Genomic DNA, 20,813 nt, shown 5'->3' with positions numbered 1-20,813 from the left:
CCCGGTGGTGGAGAGGACGTTTGGAGAGTCTGCTAGATCTGTTTTTTTTTTTTCTCTGATTCTGAAGAATGGCACAGGTTTCTCATTAGTCTTTTCAAGAAAGGTTCCAAATTTGGTTATAGTTCTCAGTTATGAATTTTCCTCTTTCCTCTGCTCATTCCGGGGAATATTATAGCGTTGATTTATTAGAAGTTTTGTTAACTATTGTATGCTTGGGTACTTAGTAATACTGAGGAGCTGTGGGTGGCACACTGGGTTAAGAGGCGGTGCCTGTGAAACTTTCTCTGTCTCCATCTGCTAAAAGGGAGTTAAAACCAAGGAGTCTGGACTGATCTGTGGTTCTACAGGAACAAAAATTAGCTGGTAAGAACCAATTTTCCTGTACTTTTCATAGGTCGTATGAAGGAACTTTGTACAAGAAGGGAGCCTTCATGAAGCCCTGGAAACCTCGGTGGTTCGTCCTCGATAAAACCAAACATCAGGTGAGTTAAACTGAGAAGTCAAAATTACTGGAGAGTTCTGTGATTTTGCATGGAAGAACTTCTGGTTTGTGCTCCCCTCCTTTTTGTAGGTGGGGGAGATGGAGAGGGTGGGCCTTCGTCCATTGACTCTCCAGAGGAGACTGCAGCTATTCCCTGACTCCTGGCAACAATACCATGGGGGTCCTAGCATGAAGTGAGGTGATGAAACTCCTTTACCAATGCTCATCTGGGCAGTAACGTAATGCTGTTAGTTGGAACTTGATTTCAGAAAATCCCTAGTCCTAAATCCCCCCCAACTAGTGAGACATCTTGAATTTGGTGGGTTGTAGGATCTGAGGCCACATGTCTTTGCCAGAAGAAAATGTTTTCAGAATATTCTGACCATTTCCTTTGACTAAGTGACTAGAGAATTGGATTGGGGGCAGGTGCTGGATGTGTGGTGTATATGAATTTCAGAAAAGCTTTTAATACTGTTCCACATAGGAGGCACATAAATAAACAGAGTAGTCTAGGAGTCAGACATAAAGAGGAAAACTGAATTAAAAACTGGTTGAGGATTAGACTACAGAGTGTTGGAGTAAGTAAAGTTTACTTTGAGGAAAGAAAGGTGCTTAGTGAAGTGCCTTAGGGATCCATCATGGTGTTGGTTGTGTTCATCTTTGTGAAGTGATATTGTGGAATGGTGAGGAGATAACACTGAAGCTGTGGTGGGCTATCAGAATAGAATTTGCAGACTGAGAAGCAATCAGAGAGATCTCTTGAGAAGTGGTTGACTACTTGATAGCTAAGTGTCTGTACTGAAAAAAATGCAGAGTGAGGCATTTAAATGCAGGAATCCAAGGAAGCAAAGCATAATGGGCTGTGAGATAGTGTTGTGATTAATCTAATTACTGGCCAGTGCACCCTGTCAAACGTGTTTTCAGCATCTACCGCAAGCAAGACTGAGGAAATATGGTTATATTGGGCCAACCAAATTTAATTTAGTGTACCCTATGGACATTATCGGATGCTAACCTCCCTGGCACAAATCCTGATTGGTCAGGGTGAATTAATGCTGGGGCTACCTTCCCCAATCTTAAAGCGAGCACTTTCATTAGAAATTTTAGATCTGCATTAATAGATATTGGGCAGTAAGAACTACATAGGGAAGCATGTGTACCCCTTTTGTGATAACCGCTCTATTAGTCGGGTGCAAGATGCCCAGCAGCTAATAAAGACTTAAACATGGATATCTGTGATTTTGAAATGACGGGGCTCAGAACTTTATAAAGTTTAGTTGAGAATCCGTCTATTCCAAGTGCCTTACCCAACTTGAGTTCTTTTGTCACATGGTCAATCTCAATTTCTGTAACCTCCCCATTTAGCATAGCTCGCCCCTCTTCTGACAACACTAGAACAGTTGCCTTCTCTGCGTAGACTTCTATCATGTCCCCTGATATGAACTCAGCAGGTGCACACAATTTTTCTTAGTAATGGATAAAACGATCACTTATATGCTGAGCATCATACACCAGTTTTTACCCTATCTTTAATTTTTAAGATTTGGTTTTGTCATTTTCTCTTTCAGCGATAGGATGGCTAGCTCTAAGTTATTCAATTCAGCCTGCAATATAACTAGCTTATCCAATACCAAAGGTATCTGAGACCTCTTATGTCTTAATTCCAGCTGGGCTATCTGTTGTAATTACTGTAACCTCAAAATCTTCCTCTTTCTTAATGAATGTGGCCCGAGAGATGAGTTTACCCCTAACAACCACCTTCAGACAATCTCATAGAGTAGCTAGAGAAACCTCCTCTCTCTCATTAATTTGCAAGTAATCCCATACCTTGGCTTGTAATTGCTCAGAGAAATCTTTATCATTCAATAGACTAGTAAGCTTCTGATATCACTTCCCCACAGGAACACCCGTGCATCCCACAGAGACACATATAGGGGCATAATCTGACCAGGTTTATTTAGCTATGTTTTGCTTTTCGTCACTTTGTCAGCCTTTGTCAGCATCTGTAACTTGTGAGACCAAAAATTTATTGACTAGAAAATAATCAGATCTAGAGTATGATGAGTGCACTTTGGAGAAAAAAGTATAGTTACAGGATGACTGATTAAGTAATCTCCAGATATCTATCAGACTCCATTCAGAGATTCGACTCTAACAAATCCTATGTTGTTGAGAGGGCCACTCTCAATCCACTGGAATTATCCAGGTAAGAGAATGTTGTTAAATTAAAATTACCCCCTATAATAAGATGCCCCTCCACCCACTCAGATAATACTTTCAAAAGAGAATGTTGGGTGCAAATAGATTTACCAGGGTGTATGTCTCACTATGCCACCCAGTTTTCACCGTTATATAGCATCCTTCTTGATCCCAAATTACAGATGTAATGCCTACCATCAAATTTTTAGAAAAAGAATGCCCACCTCGCAATATTTATTCTTGACAGAGGAAGAAGCAAAATTGCTGCAAAAAAGACCCAGACATAAACATCCTTTCATTTCTTTTACGCAAATGTGTTTCTTGGCAAAATAAGACATTCACCTTCAATGATCTGCTTCCTGAAGTGCCGACCACAGTAAATAAAAATTTCAACTTTAGCCCTAACCGAATGCATCATAAAATGGAACTGGGACACCTCACTGAAACCATCACAGGAAGAGAAAACTATGGAAATCGCCAGAGAACATTAAACACAAGCAAAGAAAGAATGAAAACCTGATCCCATCCCAAGATAAGTAACAACTCTCCTGTAATTTCTCCCTGCCTAATGTTAACTCTACTATTACTAAACGTCCAATCACTATAAAAAAAAAATCCCACTGATAAATGATCTACTAGAGGAACTAAATCCCACTATCTTCTGCATTTCTGAAACACGGCTGAAAGACAATGATAGTGTCCTCCTAAACCAAATGGATCACCCTAACTATGATATTTTTCACTTGCCTAGATAAAAATGAAAAGGTCTGTTAATCTGTTAAAAAAAAACAAAAAAAACCAACTTAAACTTAAGCCCTACAGAATTGAAATAAACCCTCCCTACGAGGTTGCAATACTAAAATCAACACTGCAAAATATTGGTTTGACCTACTGCCCTCCAGGAACACTCCAAAAAGACTGCTCACCTCTAATCGAAATCTTCACCAAAGTGTTTCCAGCTCCTGAATCAACTAAAATAGTAGAGGACTTTAACCTATATGTAGACAGCATACCTAAATCTACAGCATGTGAAATCTTTCTAGAAACTATGGAAGCGATAGGCTGGTCAGAATTTGTAACAAACCCCACCCATAATGCAAGATACATCCTTGACCTAATTTTCACGAATCGCAATAACTGTGTAACAACTCTCACAACATATTACCATGGTCTGACCACCAGCTAATTTATTTATTTACTAGCTGTACCCGGCCACGCGTTGCCGTGGCTCAGTCTGGTTTAATTTCACAATGCGCATTAGCTCTGCTCCGGCTGTCCCAACTCCCTCCCCCCTTCCCCAGCCCCTTCTTCTGCTAGCGAGTGGTTTATTATGGTTGTGATTATTGGGAGTTACAATGCTTTTTAGTGTTTTTAGGGCACTAGCAGGTATTGGGTCCAGTGGGTGGATAGCAGGTTTGAATTTAGTGATGAATTGGTTAATTTCAAATTTGGATACTGGGTTGAATGAGTTGCATTTCGCTTGACCAGAATTTTCTTTTGGCTCTTTTGTTGGTAAGCAAGTGAAGAATTGTGTTTTTAGATTATTGATTTTGTTTAACAATGAGGTAGTATATTCGTTGCATGAGTTCTTCCCCGGTCCCTGCTAGGGCAAAATAAGTTGTGTTTAAACCAATCCTAAAAAATAAAACTGGCAGAATTGATGATTGGGACAATTACTGACCAATATACAACCTAACTTTCATTGCTAAAGTCCTCAAAAAAGCAGTGTTATCACAACTAGAAAACCACCTAGAAGACAATAATATACTTTATCCAAACCAATTCGGATTCAGAAAAAATCACCAGACAGAAACCTTACTTATTTCCTTAGCCAACCCTGTACCACAAGGGTTTGACGACAATGAATATTATATCCTGGTACTAATTGATCTAACAGCAGCATTCGACACAGTTGACCATACCTTGCTATGTCACCAGCTGAGAGAAATTGGAATAGATGGAAAAGTTAACAAACTGCTCTCCTTCCTAAAAGAGAGAACATCCCAAGTCAAACTGATCAATCAAATTTCTGATACCTTCCCAATCGATATAGGTGTCCCCCAAGGATCAGCGCACTCGGCCACTCTATTCAACATCTGTTTGCTGCCTATATGCTCATTATAGCAAATCTAGGAATCAACTTCTTCCTATATGCAGATGACATACAGTTCTACATCCCTTTCGACAAAACATTTCAAAAAAACTGCATTGTCTTTATCAACACATATGAAGGCAATACAAAAAAGCTTTCTCAACTATAACTAGCTCTAAACCCAAAAAAACCTGAAATTGTGTGGTTAAGGAGGGGTACACGATAATCAAACCTCTAACCCTAGACCTAGGAGTCATTAACATTATGCCCTCAGATCAAGTACAGGACCTAGGAATACAGATCGATGAGAACTTCACTATGAAAAAAGCATATAAGCAAATTAATCAAAACTGGATACTCCAAGCTGAGAATATTACATCAGCTGAAACCTCTAACAACAACACAGGACTTGCGCACTGTCTTTCAAACTCTAATATTTTCTAGCTTAGACTACTACAACTCCCTATTACTAGGCCTACCCTCAGGACTTCTAAAGCCACTACAATTACTTCAAAATGCCTCTGCTAGACTCTTACTAGGGACAAAGAAATTTGACCACATCGCTGATAGTACTGCATTGGTTTTCTGTACAATCCAGAATTCATTACAAAGTATTAACTCTAATTTTCACTATCATCAACAATAACAACCCATGCTTATTAGGAGTGTCACTTCAACATTACACACCACAGAGAACCTTAAGATCACAAAACAAAGGACTTCCTTTTTTTTTTTTTTTTTTGTAATTAAAGATTTTTATTGAGCAAACAGTGAATCCAACATGATACATAAAATAGAACATAATAAAAAGAACACAATGTCATAATGATATAACTACTGTCACTTTAGTTGTAGAAACTTAATCCCATATTATCATGGTTAGTAAATGGGGATAGATTCACTCTTTTAAGATGCAATTGAGCAATATTTTTATGTCCCTCGCCCCCCCCCCCCCCCCCCAATGCCTCATGTATACAGCATAGATATCAGAACATTCGTGATATGTATGGGAGCAACCACGGAAGCCTGGGATCACAATAAATTCCAATCCCAGCAATGAAAGATAGCAAAAAGCCAGTGATAATTATCTACAGAGTGGGAATAGGTGCTAGCTACGAAGATTTCCATAATTGATAAGCTTGCCAAGTCTTTTCAAATCTTGGGATGTTATTATGCTTGTAAGCTGTGATATGGGACACTAATATATTTTATCCACCTTTTGTTATATGACTGCTTTTGTTGGTACTATAGATGATTTCCATGCCCTAGCTATTTCACATCTATTGGCTGTCAGAATAAAATGTACTAAACGATTCTGATCGTCTGTGATCCCTGGAATTTTGACACCTAACAGTGTTTGAGCTGGAGTGAGAACAGTTAGTCCCGGGATCATTGCCTTCAGCCATTGGAGTATTTCTTGCCACATCTTTTGTATGTAGGGGCAACCCCACCACATATGTAAAAACAAACCCACCTCTGCACAGGCCCACCAGCAATGTTCTGAAATGTGTGGAGAATGTATGTAGTTGAAGAGGACATACGTACCACCGATATACCAGTTTGTAAGAGTTTTCAATAAGAGAGGTAGCGATGTACCCTTTGCCCAAATTCTGAAAGATGGATTTCCAGAGTCTGGGTGACCAATCAATCTGTAGGTCCTTTTCCCAGGCCTTCTGAAAAGCAGAAATAGCCTCCTCCTGAGGTGCCAAAAGCCGTTATATCACGGAAAGGACCTTTTTAGAATTATTTGCTTTAAGGCAACCTTCTCAAATTCAGACATGCCCAAATTAATATGCAACGCTAGCATGCTGGCCCGTGCGAAGTGAGCAAACTGTGCAAAGGAGTAGGCAGCAGACTCAGGTAAGTCATACTTTTTGTTGCAGATCAGTAAATGAACGCAATCTCGGTGGTCCCCAAATATGCTCCCATTTTCTGATTCCCCGCTGTCTCCACACCCGAAATGCCGCACTTTCATAACCAGGCGGAAATGCTTTATTTGCATATAAACAGGTACTGGCATGATATTCCCGCCCCCCCTACTAGACTTGGCCTACGTTGGTGCCACAAATTTAAGGAGAGGAGGGAAGATGGAAGTGTTCTGCTAGGATGTACCAGCCAAGTCCCTTTAGGTTGCCACAAGAGACTACATAGTGGAACCTGTCCCAGCAATACTTGTGTGTTTAGTATCCATTGCTTAGGTTGTCTCGTAATATGCCAATCTATCAAGTTTTTAAATTGGGCAGTCCAGTAATATCTAGAAATACCTGAGTCTTAGATAGGAATAATACTCGTCGGGCCACCCGGGGCCTTCGCCCAGCCCAAATAAAGGCCATGCACTTCCTCTGCCATTGCTTTAAAAGTGTTGTAGGGATTAGAATCGGGAGAGTCTGAAATAAATATAAAAGTTTGGGAAGTATTGTCATTTTAAATACAGCCATTCGGCCCATCCAAGAAATATAACGACTCCATTCTTCCATATCTTTATTTAATTTGTGCCATAGGGGCATATAGTTTATGGAGAGCAAGTCCTGGGTAGCACTTAAGTAAACTCCCAGATATTTTATCTGTGAATACGCCCATTTAAATCTGAACAGCCCTTGTAAATGAGAGACCTCAGTGGGGGGGGGAATTAACATTCAAAATTTCTGATTTTTCCCAGTTAACACAGAAACCCAAATCTCGACTAAAAGTCTCCATTTCGCTAGTCATATGCCTAAGGGAGGATTCAGGATTAGTGAGCGTTAGGAGAATATCATCGGCATACATGGAGAGTTTGGAAGATGTCACACCCAAGCGTAACCCAGTTACCTCAGCATTCCATCGGGTATTGACCGCAAAGGGTTCAAGGAAAAGGGCGAAAAGCAGTGGGGACAGAGGGCATCCCTGCCTTGTCCCTCTGCCAACTGTAAACATAGGTGAATAGCCTCCATTTATCTTGAGGCACGCCTTGGGGGCACTGTATAACTGCCGAAGCCACTGAAGATAGGGAGCCCCAAATCCCATTCTTTCCATGGTATGAAAAAGATAAGGCCAGTGCACCATGTCAAATGCTTTTTCAGCATCTATGGATAGAGCTATAGCAGGGATCTTGTGACATTTCGAATACCAGAGAATGTCAAGAATCTTATGGACAATTATCAGCCATGGTTCTCCCAGGAATAAACCCCGCCTGTTCTGAGTGGACCAGCTGAGCAATAAAACAGTTCAAGCGGTTAGCAAGGATTTTTGCCAGCAACTTGACATCAATATTCAGGAGAGAAATGGGGCGATATGATCCGCAAAGTGTCTGATCTCTACCTGGTTTTACCAAAATGGTGATACCTGCGAATTGGCCTGTGATGAGAGAGTAGTCCCCTTTTGTAGCAAATTAAAGAACTTTTGGAGTACAGGCGCTAATGCAGTGGTGAAATGTTTATAGAACTTCAGGATATAACCATCGATGCCCGGTGATTTGCCAGATTTTAATGACTTAATGGCGTCATGGATTTCCCCCAACGTGATATCTTTATCCAAAAATTGCCACTGGGAAGTAGTCAACTCGGGGAGTGGTGTGTCAGATAAATATTCTATAATATTTCTGTCCTGAATATTCGGGTCCCCACTATATAACTTAGTGTAGAACTGGAGAAATTGTTATCTAATGGATGTATTGTTGGTGAGGAGTTGGCCTTCTGAATTTTTGATTTTAGGGATGGTGGCCAGTGCCTGCTGCATTTGCGCCAGGTACTTCCCGGCCTTGTTCCCCCCTTCAAAGAATTTCTGTTGAACCAGTTTCATCTGATGGGCGATTCGTGCCGAATCAAGTGCCGCTATTTTATTCCGGGTCTCCTGTATATCCTGCCATAGGTGGGGACTATCCTGTATATCCTGCCGTAGGTGGGGCCCACATATGAGCCAGTTCAAGCTGGCGCAATGTGGTCAGCAAACGAAGCCTATCCTTTTCCCTCTGTTTGTTAACAAAAGTGGCTCTTGCAATAAAGGAACCTTGCAACATACTCTTCAAACATTCCCAAACAGTCCCCGGGTTAACATCCCCTGTGTCGTTAATTCGGAGGTATTCCTGTATGTCCTTAGTTATCTGTTTTTGAAACATACTTTCCTCCAGCAGAGAGTCATTAAGTCTCCAGTATTGTTGGCTGGTGTCATAATTTTTTAGTTGTATTTGAAATCAAACCGGGGGGTTCAATTTCTACCGCCCGCACCATATTAATCCTAGTTTTATCTATTAAAAACATGTCTAAGCGGGAGTATGAATTGTGCGGATGAGAGTAAAATGAGTAGCATCTAGAGGTGGGAAAACGAGATCTCTATACATCAATCCAGCAATAAGTGTGATTATCTTTTTGAGGCCTTTCTGGTCACTGACTAATCTGAACTGTTCCCGGTGGAATTATCTATGTGCAGATTAAGAGTGACATTAAGTCCCCACCCAGAAGCACACTCCCTTCCGCCTTGTCACCTAAATAGTATATAGGGTGTCATAAAAGGCCTCTTTATGAGAGGTTGGGCCATAGATGGCACACAATGTCAGAGATTCCCCCCTGTCACATTCAATAAAAGATAGCGACCCTGAGGATCACAGTGCGAGTTCAGTAGTTCAAAATGCAAATCCTTATGAATTGATACCCACCCCAGAATATTTAGTATCTTTTGTCGCTGCTGCCCAATATTGATACAGATATTTGTCAAATTTCATGAGATCCTCGTACCGCTTCCGGAGATGTCTCCTGTAGATAAGTCACATCAGCATTTAAGCGACCTATTTCCTGGAAGAGTAACCTTTGTTTGTGGCCCAAATTCAAACCCTTAACATTAAGAGTCACAAATTTAACAGTAGTCATCATGACCATGATCATACACCCTCCGCAGCTTAGATCTCCAAATAATTATGGACCTCCAAAGCCGTTGTAGCCTATGATGACCCCCATTCCAAAACTGAGAGACATAATCACCCCATGTCACCCAGCTGGAAAGACTGCACAGATGGGTGATAAAGCTCCAAAAGCTCCCCAGTATGAAAGTGTGCATATATACGATGAGGCAAAATACCCATCTCTCCCCCCCCCCCCCCCCGACCCCACTGCAATCCCTTGGAAAGATTCCATCGTTCCCAATATCTACTGGAGAAAGAACCCATACTAGTACTAGGAGCCTCCCGCTCCCCAGGGCATTCAATAGCAAGTCATCATTGGTAAGTGAGATAAACTCTACCAATGATTACTCAAGTATCCGAAACATCCAACCTGGAAACAGTAATTATGGTGAACACAATTTGGCCAACTGACACTCCCCCAATCAGGGTATAGACCAAGAACTCTACAAAGGAGCTCTAACTAACATTCAATTCAGGTATGAGCATCAGCTTGTGCACTGTCACTGGTGCTCCGCCGGAGTCTGCGACCCTCCCCTTGTTTACTCGCTGCCACCGTGGCATCTCATATCTGGTGCTAGCAGAGACGGTAGCATTGGAAGCAGGGATCTCCACTGAGAGGCCCACTTCTTTCATGGCGTGCACTGCTTCATCTAGCATGCGATCCTTGTGGGATTTCCCGTCAATCTGGAACCACAGTCCGAAGGGGAATAACCATCTGTAGCGAACTTTCGCTGATGCCAACGCAGATGTGATGAGTTTAAAATCCAGATGTTTGCACAAGGTGGTAGTGGCGAGGTCTGTGTAGATGGTAACTTCATTCTCCTCCCAACTCCATAGCCGCCATTGTCTTGCTACTGTCGCAATCCGTTCCTTGTATGCATAAGAGTGGAAGCAGGCAATAATGTCCCGTGGCTTGTTCCCTGTCTTGGGTCCCAATGATCTGTGTGCTCTTTCAATTTGCAAGTTGTCTTGGGATACCATGCCATCAGTAGTTGCCTCGTTCAAAATCATGGTACAAATTTTCTGAATGACCACTGTACAATTAGTGTATTCTTCTCTTTTGGGTATGCCTTTAAAGCGTAAATTACAGCGCCTAGATCTGTTTTCCAGATCTTCAAGCTTATCTGCCAAGTCTGCCTGGGTAGAGTGCAGGTAAGTTAGGTCCTTTTGCTGCTGCTTCCAGTTTTCCTCGTGGTCCTCCAACCTGATGTCCGCTTCATCGATCCTCCGGCCCAGTTCTGCGTGATCGTCGCGCATTTCCTGGAAAGTGGCAGCGATTTCTTTTTTTTTTAAGTTTTTATATCCTGCCTTATCTCCATAAACCAGGAGCGCATTTCTGAGCGGGAGGGAGGTTCCGCATCCATTCTCCGCGGGTCACTACCTTCATTCCCAGGCTCTTCTATGCCATCCTCCTCCGCCATTTTGAGTGCCTCCGGATCCAATTCTTCTTCCCCTTTAGAGTAGGAGAATTTTTTTTAAATCCACTGCTTTTTTTTTTTTTTTTGTTCGCCATGCGCGCTGTGCATTCCACCATCGGGTGCAAGACAGGGCTCAAATTCTCTTGAGTATTCGCTCTTTTTTTCCCCAAATTAAGCCCCAAGAGAGGAGCCCCAGGAGACGAGGAGCCCATCTCAGAACTTCTAAAGGTACTGTCTATTTGGAACACACACCAAAAGCAAATAAGAGAACGAATGTTTTCCGTAGCAGGCCCCCAAGTTATGGAACTGTCTTCCACAGTCATTACATCAAATAACAGAAATAGTTTCAAGCATGAGCTAAAAACGTGGCTCTTTTGAATGCATACAATTTAATGTAAAATCCAGAAATAACTTCATTGTCAGTACCAGAGATTGTTAGCGGAATGAGCAATAAGGACCAGATGATGTTAACTGTATTGTTAGAATCAGAATCTGTAGTTGCTGATGTCAATCTAGAAAATGTATGAAAATGTACTAGATTATATATTTGCTGATACAGTGACCTAAAAGATGTATGGATATGAATGAGAATATGCTTTTGCTATTATGTTGACCTAGAATATGAAAGCTGATAAAGATGTGAATGCTGACGTTGTAAACCGTTGTGATCTTCTTTTGGAGCGATGGTATATAAAACACCTAAATAAATAAATAAATAAATAAATCTCCTCTTATAGGGAAAGTTCAAACCTTTAACATTTAAGGATACCATTTTCAACCGAACCATCCCAGTCCTTAAGTAAACATGGTATGGCACTCCATTTCATGAATCCCACACCACTCCCAACAGGTTTTCTCAGGCATCTTCTGATTTATCAGTAGAGCCTCCATTTCGTAAACCCATTAAACTCATGCCACTTACCAAGCAAGCTCCATTCCACCTGTTCCCCCATCTCCTGCCTTCCCCTCCCATATCTTCTTCCCATTCAGCTATCCAACACTGCATCCAGTGGACACACTCCATCTCAGGGAATGGTGTCAAGCCCAGTGCCCCCAAACCCAAGGAATCTAAGCCCCCCTATTGATGATAAACCGAAGATAAATTGTTCTTTAATATATTTCTTTCTAATTTAATGAATGTCAGCATAATACAAACACTCAACCTTTTAACTCTAAGCTCCTTAAAACTGTTGAGTATAAAGCCCCTCATTTATAAGCTTATCACTAAACTCCAGTGTCACACGGGTTAACCTTACTCCAACCCTCATGAGAGTGTATCCTTTGAGGATCCACCCAATTATCTTATTAGCCGCCTTCTTCCATTAGATACTAGTTGCCATTTATCTGGACCCTCCCTCATCATTGTTGGTGAAGTTCCCTTATCCTAGGCCTGCTTCTGGGATGAAAGTCTCACTGCATATAATATCTTGCCAGCCTCTTCCACCATGCTGACAAGTAATGAGATCTCATTGATAATGAAGTAAAGACCAAATGCTGTTTTATATTGCCCTTGCACAGGATTGCTATGATTTCTTTAAAGTCCCTGAGTTTCTGAATCGTTTCGGGTGACAGATCTTGAAACACCTCAATTTAATTTCCTTTCCATGTGAATGGCCCATCCTCCTGGCTTAATGTAAGATTTTTATTTCTTTTACAGGCCAATGCAATATTGGCTTGCGTAAAACGGGCACTCATGATTGAGCACCCACTCTCCTGACGCACGCCCAGCCACATCTCCTGGGTACGTGAAGCATTTAAATAAGGGGTTGCGCTAAAAGGATGTGCTAGGGATAAATTGTGTGTCCCTAGCATGTCCATGGCATTGGGTGCCCAGGAGAAGTAGCTGTATGTCAATAGGAAAACGGATGTTCAATTAATGAGCATACGTTTCCCTAACCTGACAGCCAGCAAGATTTTCTTTTTCATGCTGCTTCCTTTGGTTCCTCCTACTTAGTATCGGGACGATAATAAGGAGGAGCCACAGAAAAGCAGTATTTTGAGTGTTTTTGTGGCTTTGTGGGGGGGGGGGGGGGGGGGTTTCAGACGGTTCTGAGTGCATAAAGACTTGACATCAGCCCCAGGGCTAGCGTTAAATTTTCCATGTTAAAACATGCGCATTGGGCGCACGGTGATTTTTTTCATCGGCGGTAATAACTAATAACCATCTACATGTATTTACATGTGATGAGCGCAATTAGCTATGTGCTGGTTTGGACGCATGTTTTGGACACGTTAATCCCCTTATTGCATCGGGTATTATCCTAGCACGTCCAAAAGCTCGTCAGCCTGTGCGCTAGGCTCAACGCATGATATAGCATCAGCCTGTTAGTGAGAATTTATGAAAACAATATATAGTGCTGGATTTCCTCTAGTTGGATCAAGTGATCTGTGAGCTGTATCCAGCTCAATGCTGGGAAACTCTGCCAACTCTTCATTAGAGCCCAAAATCACTGGTCAGCACTTGCATACAATCCCTATTCTAAGGGTCTTCAAGGACCCCACAGAAATGAAAGTTCCTGCACCGAGACCTGTTCTTGAGGTCTTCTAGGCGCTTGCTTAAGACCATATTAGTCTTCACTAAAGCAATGGACTCCTTATGCCAGCGCACAAAGGCAGTGTCATGCTCATCTAGCCACGATTTGGCCTCTTCCACTCAGCTACTGAGATCTGTGATACTGCTCCTGAGCTCTGTAACCATGTTCAGGATTTCTTTTTTTGTTCCCAACATATCCTGTCTGAGTTCCTGACCCCACTTCTGGAAATCCACATGAGCAAGCGTCTCCAAGCTTGACATATTAAGTGCATCATTTTTATCATTGCAGCCTCTCCCCTATGCTCCTGCCGCCACTGAGCTTCTGCATCAGCACGGCCGCATTTGCATAAGAAAATTGCTTCAAGTCCACAGATTTCTTCCTTACAGACATTACTGGGGAGTTATTTATTATTCGAATGTCTGCTTTATGGGGTAAGCCTGCACTCTTTAGCTAAGGATGCCACTAGATTAATTCAGGAGCCTTGTTCCTAAGCGGCTTTTTGGCAGGATGACTTCACTTTCTGCCAGGCGCGTGAGTTTGTGTTTAGTATTCCCTATTTAAAAGAATTCAGTAACGAGTGTTGAGGCTTCCGGAATGAATGGCAAATTGGGTAATATGAAATCTTAGGAGTCCTAACAGAAAACCAGTCCGTCCCGTGGCTGTGTCTGGCAGGCTGTGATGACAGTTACATCTAACAGCTGGGTCCGTCTGGCAGACTATATAAGTACAGTAAAAATTGAAGTCGTACTGGGTCAATCTGGCAGGCTACAGGCTGTTGGTAGTGGGATACCATCAGGAAAGGCCATAGTTACCTGGGTGATTGGTTGTCTGGGCAACAGCCACAGTAGTCTTAGCAGCTATTGCAAGCTTTGTACATAGAAATGGGAGGGGGAGTACTGGATGTGATTTAAACAGAGGATGTTGTATATTCATCTATCCGAGAGAGTTGAGAACAATCCAAGGAGGAAGTCAATGAAATAATGTCTTGGATAAGGAGTGTTGTGCTGGGAGTGATTGTACTTCATGGCTGGTAGTTAGTCGGGTCAGTTGATTTTTTTTCTGCTGTTTTCTACTCTTACTGTTTGCTCAGACTTCTTTGTAAGATGTTCTAAAGACGACAGGTAAGGGAGTGCTTTGGTTCTCATCCCCGCTCTGCCACTGACTGCCTTGTTTTAACCACAACAGATGGTGATGTATCCTCTTTGCAGCAGAGGGAATGCATTATAATAAATAAGATCATGTATTCATTATAATAAATACAATCAATCATTTCTGATCTCTGGTCATTTCTTACAGCTGAGATACTATGATAACAGAATGGACACTGAGTGTAAGGGAGTCATTGACCTGGCTGAGGTGGAATCCATCACCCCAGGGACACCCACCATGGGGGCTCCCAAAACTGTAGAGGAAAAAGCCTTCTTTGATGTAAGTGCATCTCTGTTCTTTATAAGAGCCCTGACTGGATTCACAGGCAATAAGAGGCAGAACAAAACTTTCACTGTCCTGCCCTTTCACCCACTCTGTGCTGGGCAGGGGGAAGGGAGCAGAGGAGGAAAGCCAAGGAGGAGTTTAAAAGGGAATAGGCGATAGGAAAAAGGTATTGGGTGGAGATGGGAAGAACTGCAGCAGAGGTGGAAAAGGGATAGGCAGGGCCAGCAGGAAAGGGGATAAGAGCAGGCTGCCAGGGTGGGGGGAGGGGGGGCTGTAAGAGAATGGAGGTGGAGGATATGATACTAGGCATGTATGTATTATTTATTGCAATTGCCTATCATTTTAAATGATATTTTCTTGTCCTTTTTTCAGTTCACTTAGTATAGTAATATATCTCAATGCTTTTTATGGTAAAAATGAGGTAGGATCCTTGGGGAGAGGGTGGAGGAATTACCAGTATATTTTTATGGGGGTTATATATGTTCTAGCCAATCGCTTTGCAGGATTTCCCCTATCAATTCCATAATAAAACCTATGAAATAGTGTTAAAGAATTAGTACACCATCAGTCAGGTCTGTGACTGTTTGCTGAAGGTTCAGAGGGGCTCTCTCTATCCCAGTAGGGCATTATGAGTCAGGTGCACTTTTAAACTGCTAATAAGGACTGGCCACTGCTTGTTACCAGCAATAGTACCTTGGGATGTGTTTAATGTTTGGGTACTTGTGGCTTGGGTTGGCCCCTGTTGGAAACAGGATACTGGGCTTGATGGTCTGACCCAATTTGGCATCTATTATGTTCTTAAGCAAGATAACGGGATATCAGCATTTCTCAAATGGCCTCAGCAAACTCCAGCCTGCTGCTCTCTTACTGCTGAGTACCATCCGGGAGGGGTGTGGGATACCCTGCAGAGGGCTGGATCTTTCTCCCGCAAGGCTTTTGATGTAGGAAGTATGTTTATTCTGAGAAGAAGCAGTTTCTAAATGAATGATTTAGTTTTAGTTTAGCCAGGAAACCACAGAAGGTGGTCTTGGTGGATTGTTGCTTCCACACTTGACTGCTTGCCACCAAGGTATTAATTGCTAGAAAATGCCCTCTGGATTCTTAATTTTCTTAATTCCTGCCGAATTGTCATCTGGGAGAAGCAGCAACCTTCTGATTATTGTCCCTCTTCTGATGTGTTGCTGTGTCTTGCATCAAGGTATCTGGTTTCCTGTAGTGGTAATCTTGTTTCTCTATCCACAGCTGAAGACGACAAAACGAGTTTATAACTTTTGTGCCCAGGATGTACTGCATGCTCAGCAGTGGATTGACAGAATCCAAGGCTGCCTGTCGGACGCATGACTCTCACCCCTGCTGAAGGCCACCAGTCGCTTCCCATGGAGCCTGGGGAAAGCGGACACCAGTGACATACAGCGAGAGTCGGTGAAGAAATGTTTGGCATCACTGGTTGTTACAGTCATTTCATGGCTGCCGTGGTTAGAGACTGACACAGGAGGAGGAAGAGCCTGGGACAAGGCTCCCCTCGAGAAGCACCTAGCTGTTACACTGAGAGGCTGGTGGGCTTCGGTGTCAGCCCACTAGATTGTCTGGATTCTCTGTAAGCTTCTGCCTCCCCTACCATTTGCTCATGTCCTGGGACTGTTTTCGCCCGTGTGAGTCGCCCTGTGCAGTTTCCAGGCTCCCCCACCCCCATTGTATTCTCACCTCTGCATGCACCATAACTGTGGCAAGGCCGCTGGATGGGGCTGTGGGCCGCCTTCCCCCCCCCCCCCCCCCCCCCCCCCCCCCCCCCCATTGCAGAGGTCGAAGGTGGGAACAGCATTCAGTACGAGGCTAAAGCTGGGGAAACAGGGGCAGAGGCAAGAAGAGTTCAGAAACGTTTGTATGAACTGCAGCTACTTTAGGAATGCAGTACTCTGTTTAAAACCACTACGGACGCAGCTTGCACTGTGCCTGCCCCCACATCCACTCCCACTCCCTAAGTCACTTTGACAGCAGTGGTCCCTAGGAGTTACCTCTGCTGTCCACGGCCACTCACCCCAGGCTCGTCATCGGAGGCAGAGAAGGGCTGGCAGCGGGGAATCTGCCCTCATGGTTCATGGTGAAACACACCTCTACCATAGGACCTTTGGAAAGAAGTGGAAGGGGTGAAATAACACCATCATGTGTTCAACATTTAACTTATGCGAGAATGAGAAGTTTATATTTGAGATTTATTATTTCTGTGATCTGTGAGATACACTCACAGAACCTATGGAAGGGACCGTCTGGTTTAACTATTGCAGTCTAACCTTGTTTACAGTACGCAGCCGGGGTGGCTACCAACAGCTAGGATCAGTTGAGGCAGAATGGGCTGCTCCTTGCCCTCCCAAACCAGTGCCACCAGACCAGGCCATCCCTGCGGGACTGGGGAGGGTTAGATTCCCTTCTGCTGAGTTTGCTTGGTAGGACTTAGTGAGCACGTTCCTTGCTGTCACTTTCTTCCCCTGTTTTGGGAGGTTTTGTAAGTGCTGCCGTTGCAGCCCCGGCTGTGGGGGAAGGGGGAAATTCTGTCTCTTAGCAGTATTGCAGTTCTGTGGAGCTCATAGTCTATTTTTTATATAAACTTGTATATAATAAACTGTGTAGTACTGGGGAGAAGAATCATCAATAGGAAAGACGTGGAGAGAGGGCACTGGAGTTCCACCTGAGGACTGGAGGGGGCGTACCAGCACTTCCAGAGAGAGATTAAGGTAGCACTGGTAGGACAGAGGAACACCTTCAGGGTGTACAGCACCTGCTCCCTGCTTCCTGCATAGATCAAAACAGGTGGGCAGTGTTATCAGAACTCTTGGCACAAACTGAGTGCTCTTCGTGCTGGTTGCGGGTAGTTGCATAGGTCTTGTCAATACTATGCAGCACATGCAGCGAATGTTTGAAATCTGTTAGTTTTCCATTGAAACCATTTCTTGCTGACGTTGAAGTGGCAGGAGCATTGTTCAGGGCTTTGAGTTGGGCTCAAGGAATGAAAAGATTCCCTATGAAGGCAGAAAGCTGCTGCCTGTGTATTTGCACAGTACTATAAAACTTCCAGTATGGGATTACCTGGAAGGCTGCTCGTGCTACGGTTCTTGGAGTCCTGAAACAATCTTGCTGGTGGTAACCTGTGCCTCTCGCCATATTGTCATAGGAGCAGCAAAGATGTCTGTGAGAAGGGGAAGTGCACTAGTGTCTCTGTCCATGGTTGCAGCACTCACAGCCCCTGCATCTGGGATTGCATTTCTTGTTTCAGGGGACACTGGAAAGGAGGTGTGGAAGACTGCAGGAGGCCCCACCCACTAAGCTCAGCACCTCTCAAACACTCCCACCATCCATCCCTCATTGCTCTTGACACAATTCCCATGACATGATTTTAGCTGAACAAATGCATTGTGTGTAACTGCAAGTCTTTAGCTCACAGCACTCAGGGGAAGGACATGCCAGTAACTTATTGCTCTCCAAGCTCATATGAGCATCATGGTCAACCTTATTCATTGTGTAAAGGAACAAATGAACTTGATTTGTACTTCTCTCGCTCAGGAGAAGCGACCTCCCTTTTTAACAGCAAGAGAGAGCCATACATGCTCAACATGTCATCTAGCGATTCCAAAGATGTGTCAGAAGAACCAGAACCTCTTGCATCTCTCAAAGCAAAATTATACCAGTTCATAGAAAGACCTAGACCTGTGCATGTTATGCGCACTGTTAACTTTCAACTCTGAGACCCCCCCCCCCACACACAGCCATGCCTTCCACTCCCAAGCAGTTTAATTTCAGTCTAGACATTTAGACACGTCCCCTGCGCACACACTTTGTAATTTAGAGTCTAGAGAAAGAGACCATGAGGCTAGAAAAAGAGCGCGTCCTCCCCGCAACCCAGAAACAAATTAATCTCACAGCTAGGGGAGGACGGAGGATGTAAAGGTGACTACCTCCCCCCCCCCCCCAAACACACCCACACATTAATTTCTGATGTATACACGGATCCTGGTTCGGACGCAGTCGGGTTATTGGCAGGTGACACATGGGATGGAATTTTGTCAGATTTGGAGGGAAGGCTCCCCTTCCCCTTCCTTCTGTTGGACTGTGAATTTTGCACCTCTTTTTTGCAGACTGTCATGGCAACTGTTGGGATTGCGACCTCTGCCCTCCCCTGGGTTGCCATAACAGCTGTGACCTGTATTAATGTTCTACCTGTCTTGTTTTTAAGAGCTAAATGTTTTATTTCAGTATAAAGTATTTTTTGTACATAATCCTAATTACCTGGGTTTTTTTTTGTCCCCTTGTATAATATTAATTATAAGAGGATCCCTTTGCTGTGGCCATAGTTGGTGTAACATGGAGGGGTTGGTTATTTTTTTTAAACTTACCTGAGCAGTTGTAGATTCTTGAAGTTCTTGTACATTGTGTCAAATATACAAGTCATTGTCTTGTGCCTAGAGATAAAAACCAAACAAATTATATAAAGAGAAATAACTAACTTGTGTTTATTAATAATAAAATTCCATAGCTGTAAGCATGAAGTGTCTGTCACATCAGAAATTGGTGTGAAGGAGGACATGTTTACTGCCCATTCGTTCTCCAAAGTGCGTAGTCAATTGAATTATATTGCTTGATCCAATGCCTAGCCCTGACAGCGTAACTCAGCTTGCATCTTCTGCTACAGTTTCTCTTGGTTCCTTACAACAAACTGCCTGTTCTTTTGATTACCACTTTGCCCATAGGAGATCCAAACTGCCTCGTTTTCTGTTTGAGCTGTTATAAACAGAAAACAGACTACTTTTCGTGTCTCTGCTTTCTTGATGACCTTAGTCTGTTCGCTGAGCATTTTCTCTTACTCTCCCACTGCCTATTTTTTTTGACAGCAGTGTCACCAAGGCTCGTCGTCATAGTGGACAATACTTTGAAATCCTCTGTTCAGTGTGTGGTGGTGGTCAAAAAAGCAAACAATGTTAGGAATTATTAGGAAAGGAATAGAAAATATCACAGCGAATGTCATAATACCTCTGTATCACTCCATGGTGAGGCCACAGTGTGCAGTACTGGTCAGCACATCTCAAAAAAGATATAGTTGCATTGGAAAAGGTACAGAGGCAAATTAAAATGGTAAAGAGGATGGAATGGCTCTCCTTGAGAAAACACTAAAGAAGTTGGAGAAGGGATGACTGAGAGGGTCATTTTTCAAAGCGATCACACGCAAAAAGGGACTTTTTGCACGTGATCACTAAAAAGGGGCAGCGTCAAGACCGGAACAGGAGGAGTCGGGGCGAAGACAGTGAAAAGGTAAGGAGCCTTTAAACTTCCAATTTGGCACCCAATAGCACCACCTTTTATGAAGGCGCTATTGGGTGCAAAAGCCGGCAGCGATTGCAGGGCCCCCCCCCCCGGGTACCACGCAATTCACGCCACCGCGGTGTCTTAGAAAATCTAGGCCTGAGTGGGTATATGATAGAGGTCTATAAAATCATGAGTGGCATAGAACGGGTAAATGTAAATCTTTCAAAAAATACAAAGACTAAGGGCACTCCATGAAGTTAGTAAATAGCACATTCAAAACAAAATGGAGAAAATTCTTTCACTCAATGCACAATCTCTTAAATTCATTACTGGAGGATGTGGTTAAGGAAGTTAGTATACCTGGGTTTAAATTAGGTTTGAACAAATTCCTGGAGAAGTAGTCAATAAACTGTTCTCTGTACATACCCGGTTCAGTCCGGACAGTTCCCTGTATGTACCCAGTCCTGTCCAGCAGATGGAGACAGAG

At 43.2% G+C, this 20,813-nt stretch overlaps 1 protein-coding gene across 1 annotated transcript in view; it reads left to right on the top strand.

Annotated features, from left to right (window-relative positions):
- SBF1 (SET binding factor 1) overlaps positions 1-19,565 on the top strand; it is a 342,170-nt gene extending 322,605 nt beyond the window's left edge. Inside the window, exons 39-41 of the mRNA XM_029615648.1 lie at positions 395-482; positions 14,894-15,025; positions 16,274-19,565. Of these exons, the coding sequence (XP_029471508.1) occupies positions 395-482; positions 14,894-15,025; positions 16,274-16,372 (319 nt within the window). The 3' untranslated portion in view covers positions 16,373-19,565. The remainder of the gene's footprint in view (positions 1-394; positions 483-14,893; positions 15,026-16,273) is intronic.
- Positions 19,566-20,813: the final 1,248 nt, after the last annotated feature.

The sequence above is a fragment of the Rhinatrema bivittatum genome, chromosome 9 (genome assembly GCF_901001135.1).
Source record: "Rhinatrema bivittatum chromosome 9, aRhiBiv1.1, whole genome shotgun sequence".
Taxonomy (NCBI): Eukaryota; Metazoa; Chordata; class Amphibia; order Gymnophiona; family Rhinatrematidae; genus Rhinatrema; species Rhinatrema bivittatum.
Note: the sequence above shows the minus strand (reverse complement) of the source record. Positions and strands in the feature narration are given on the sequence as shown.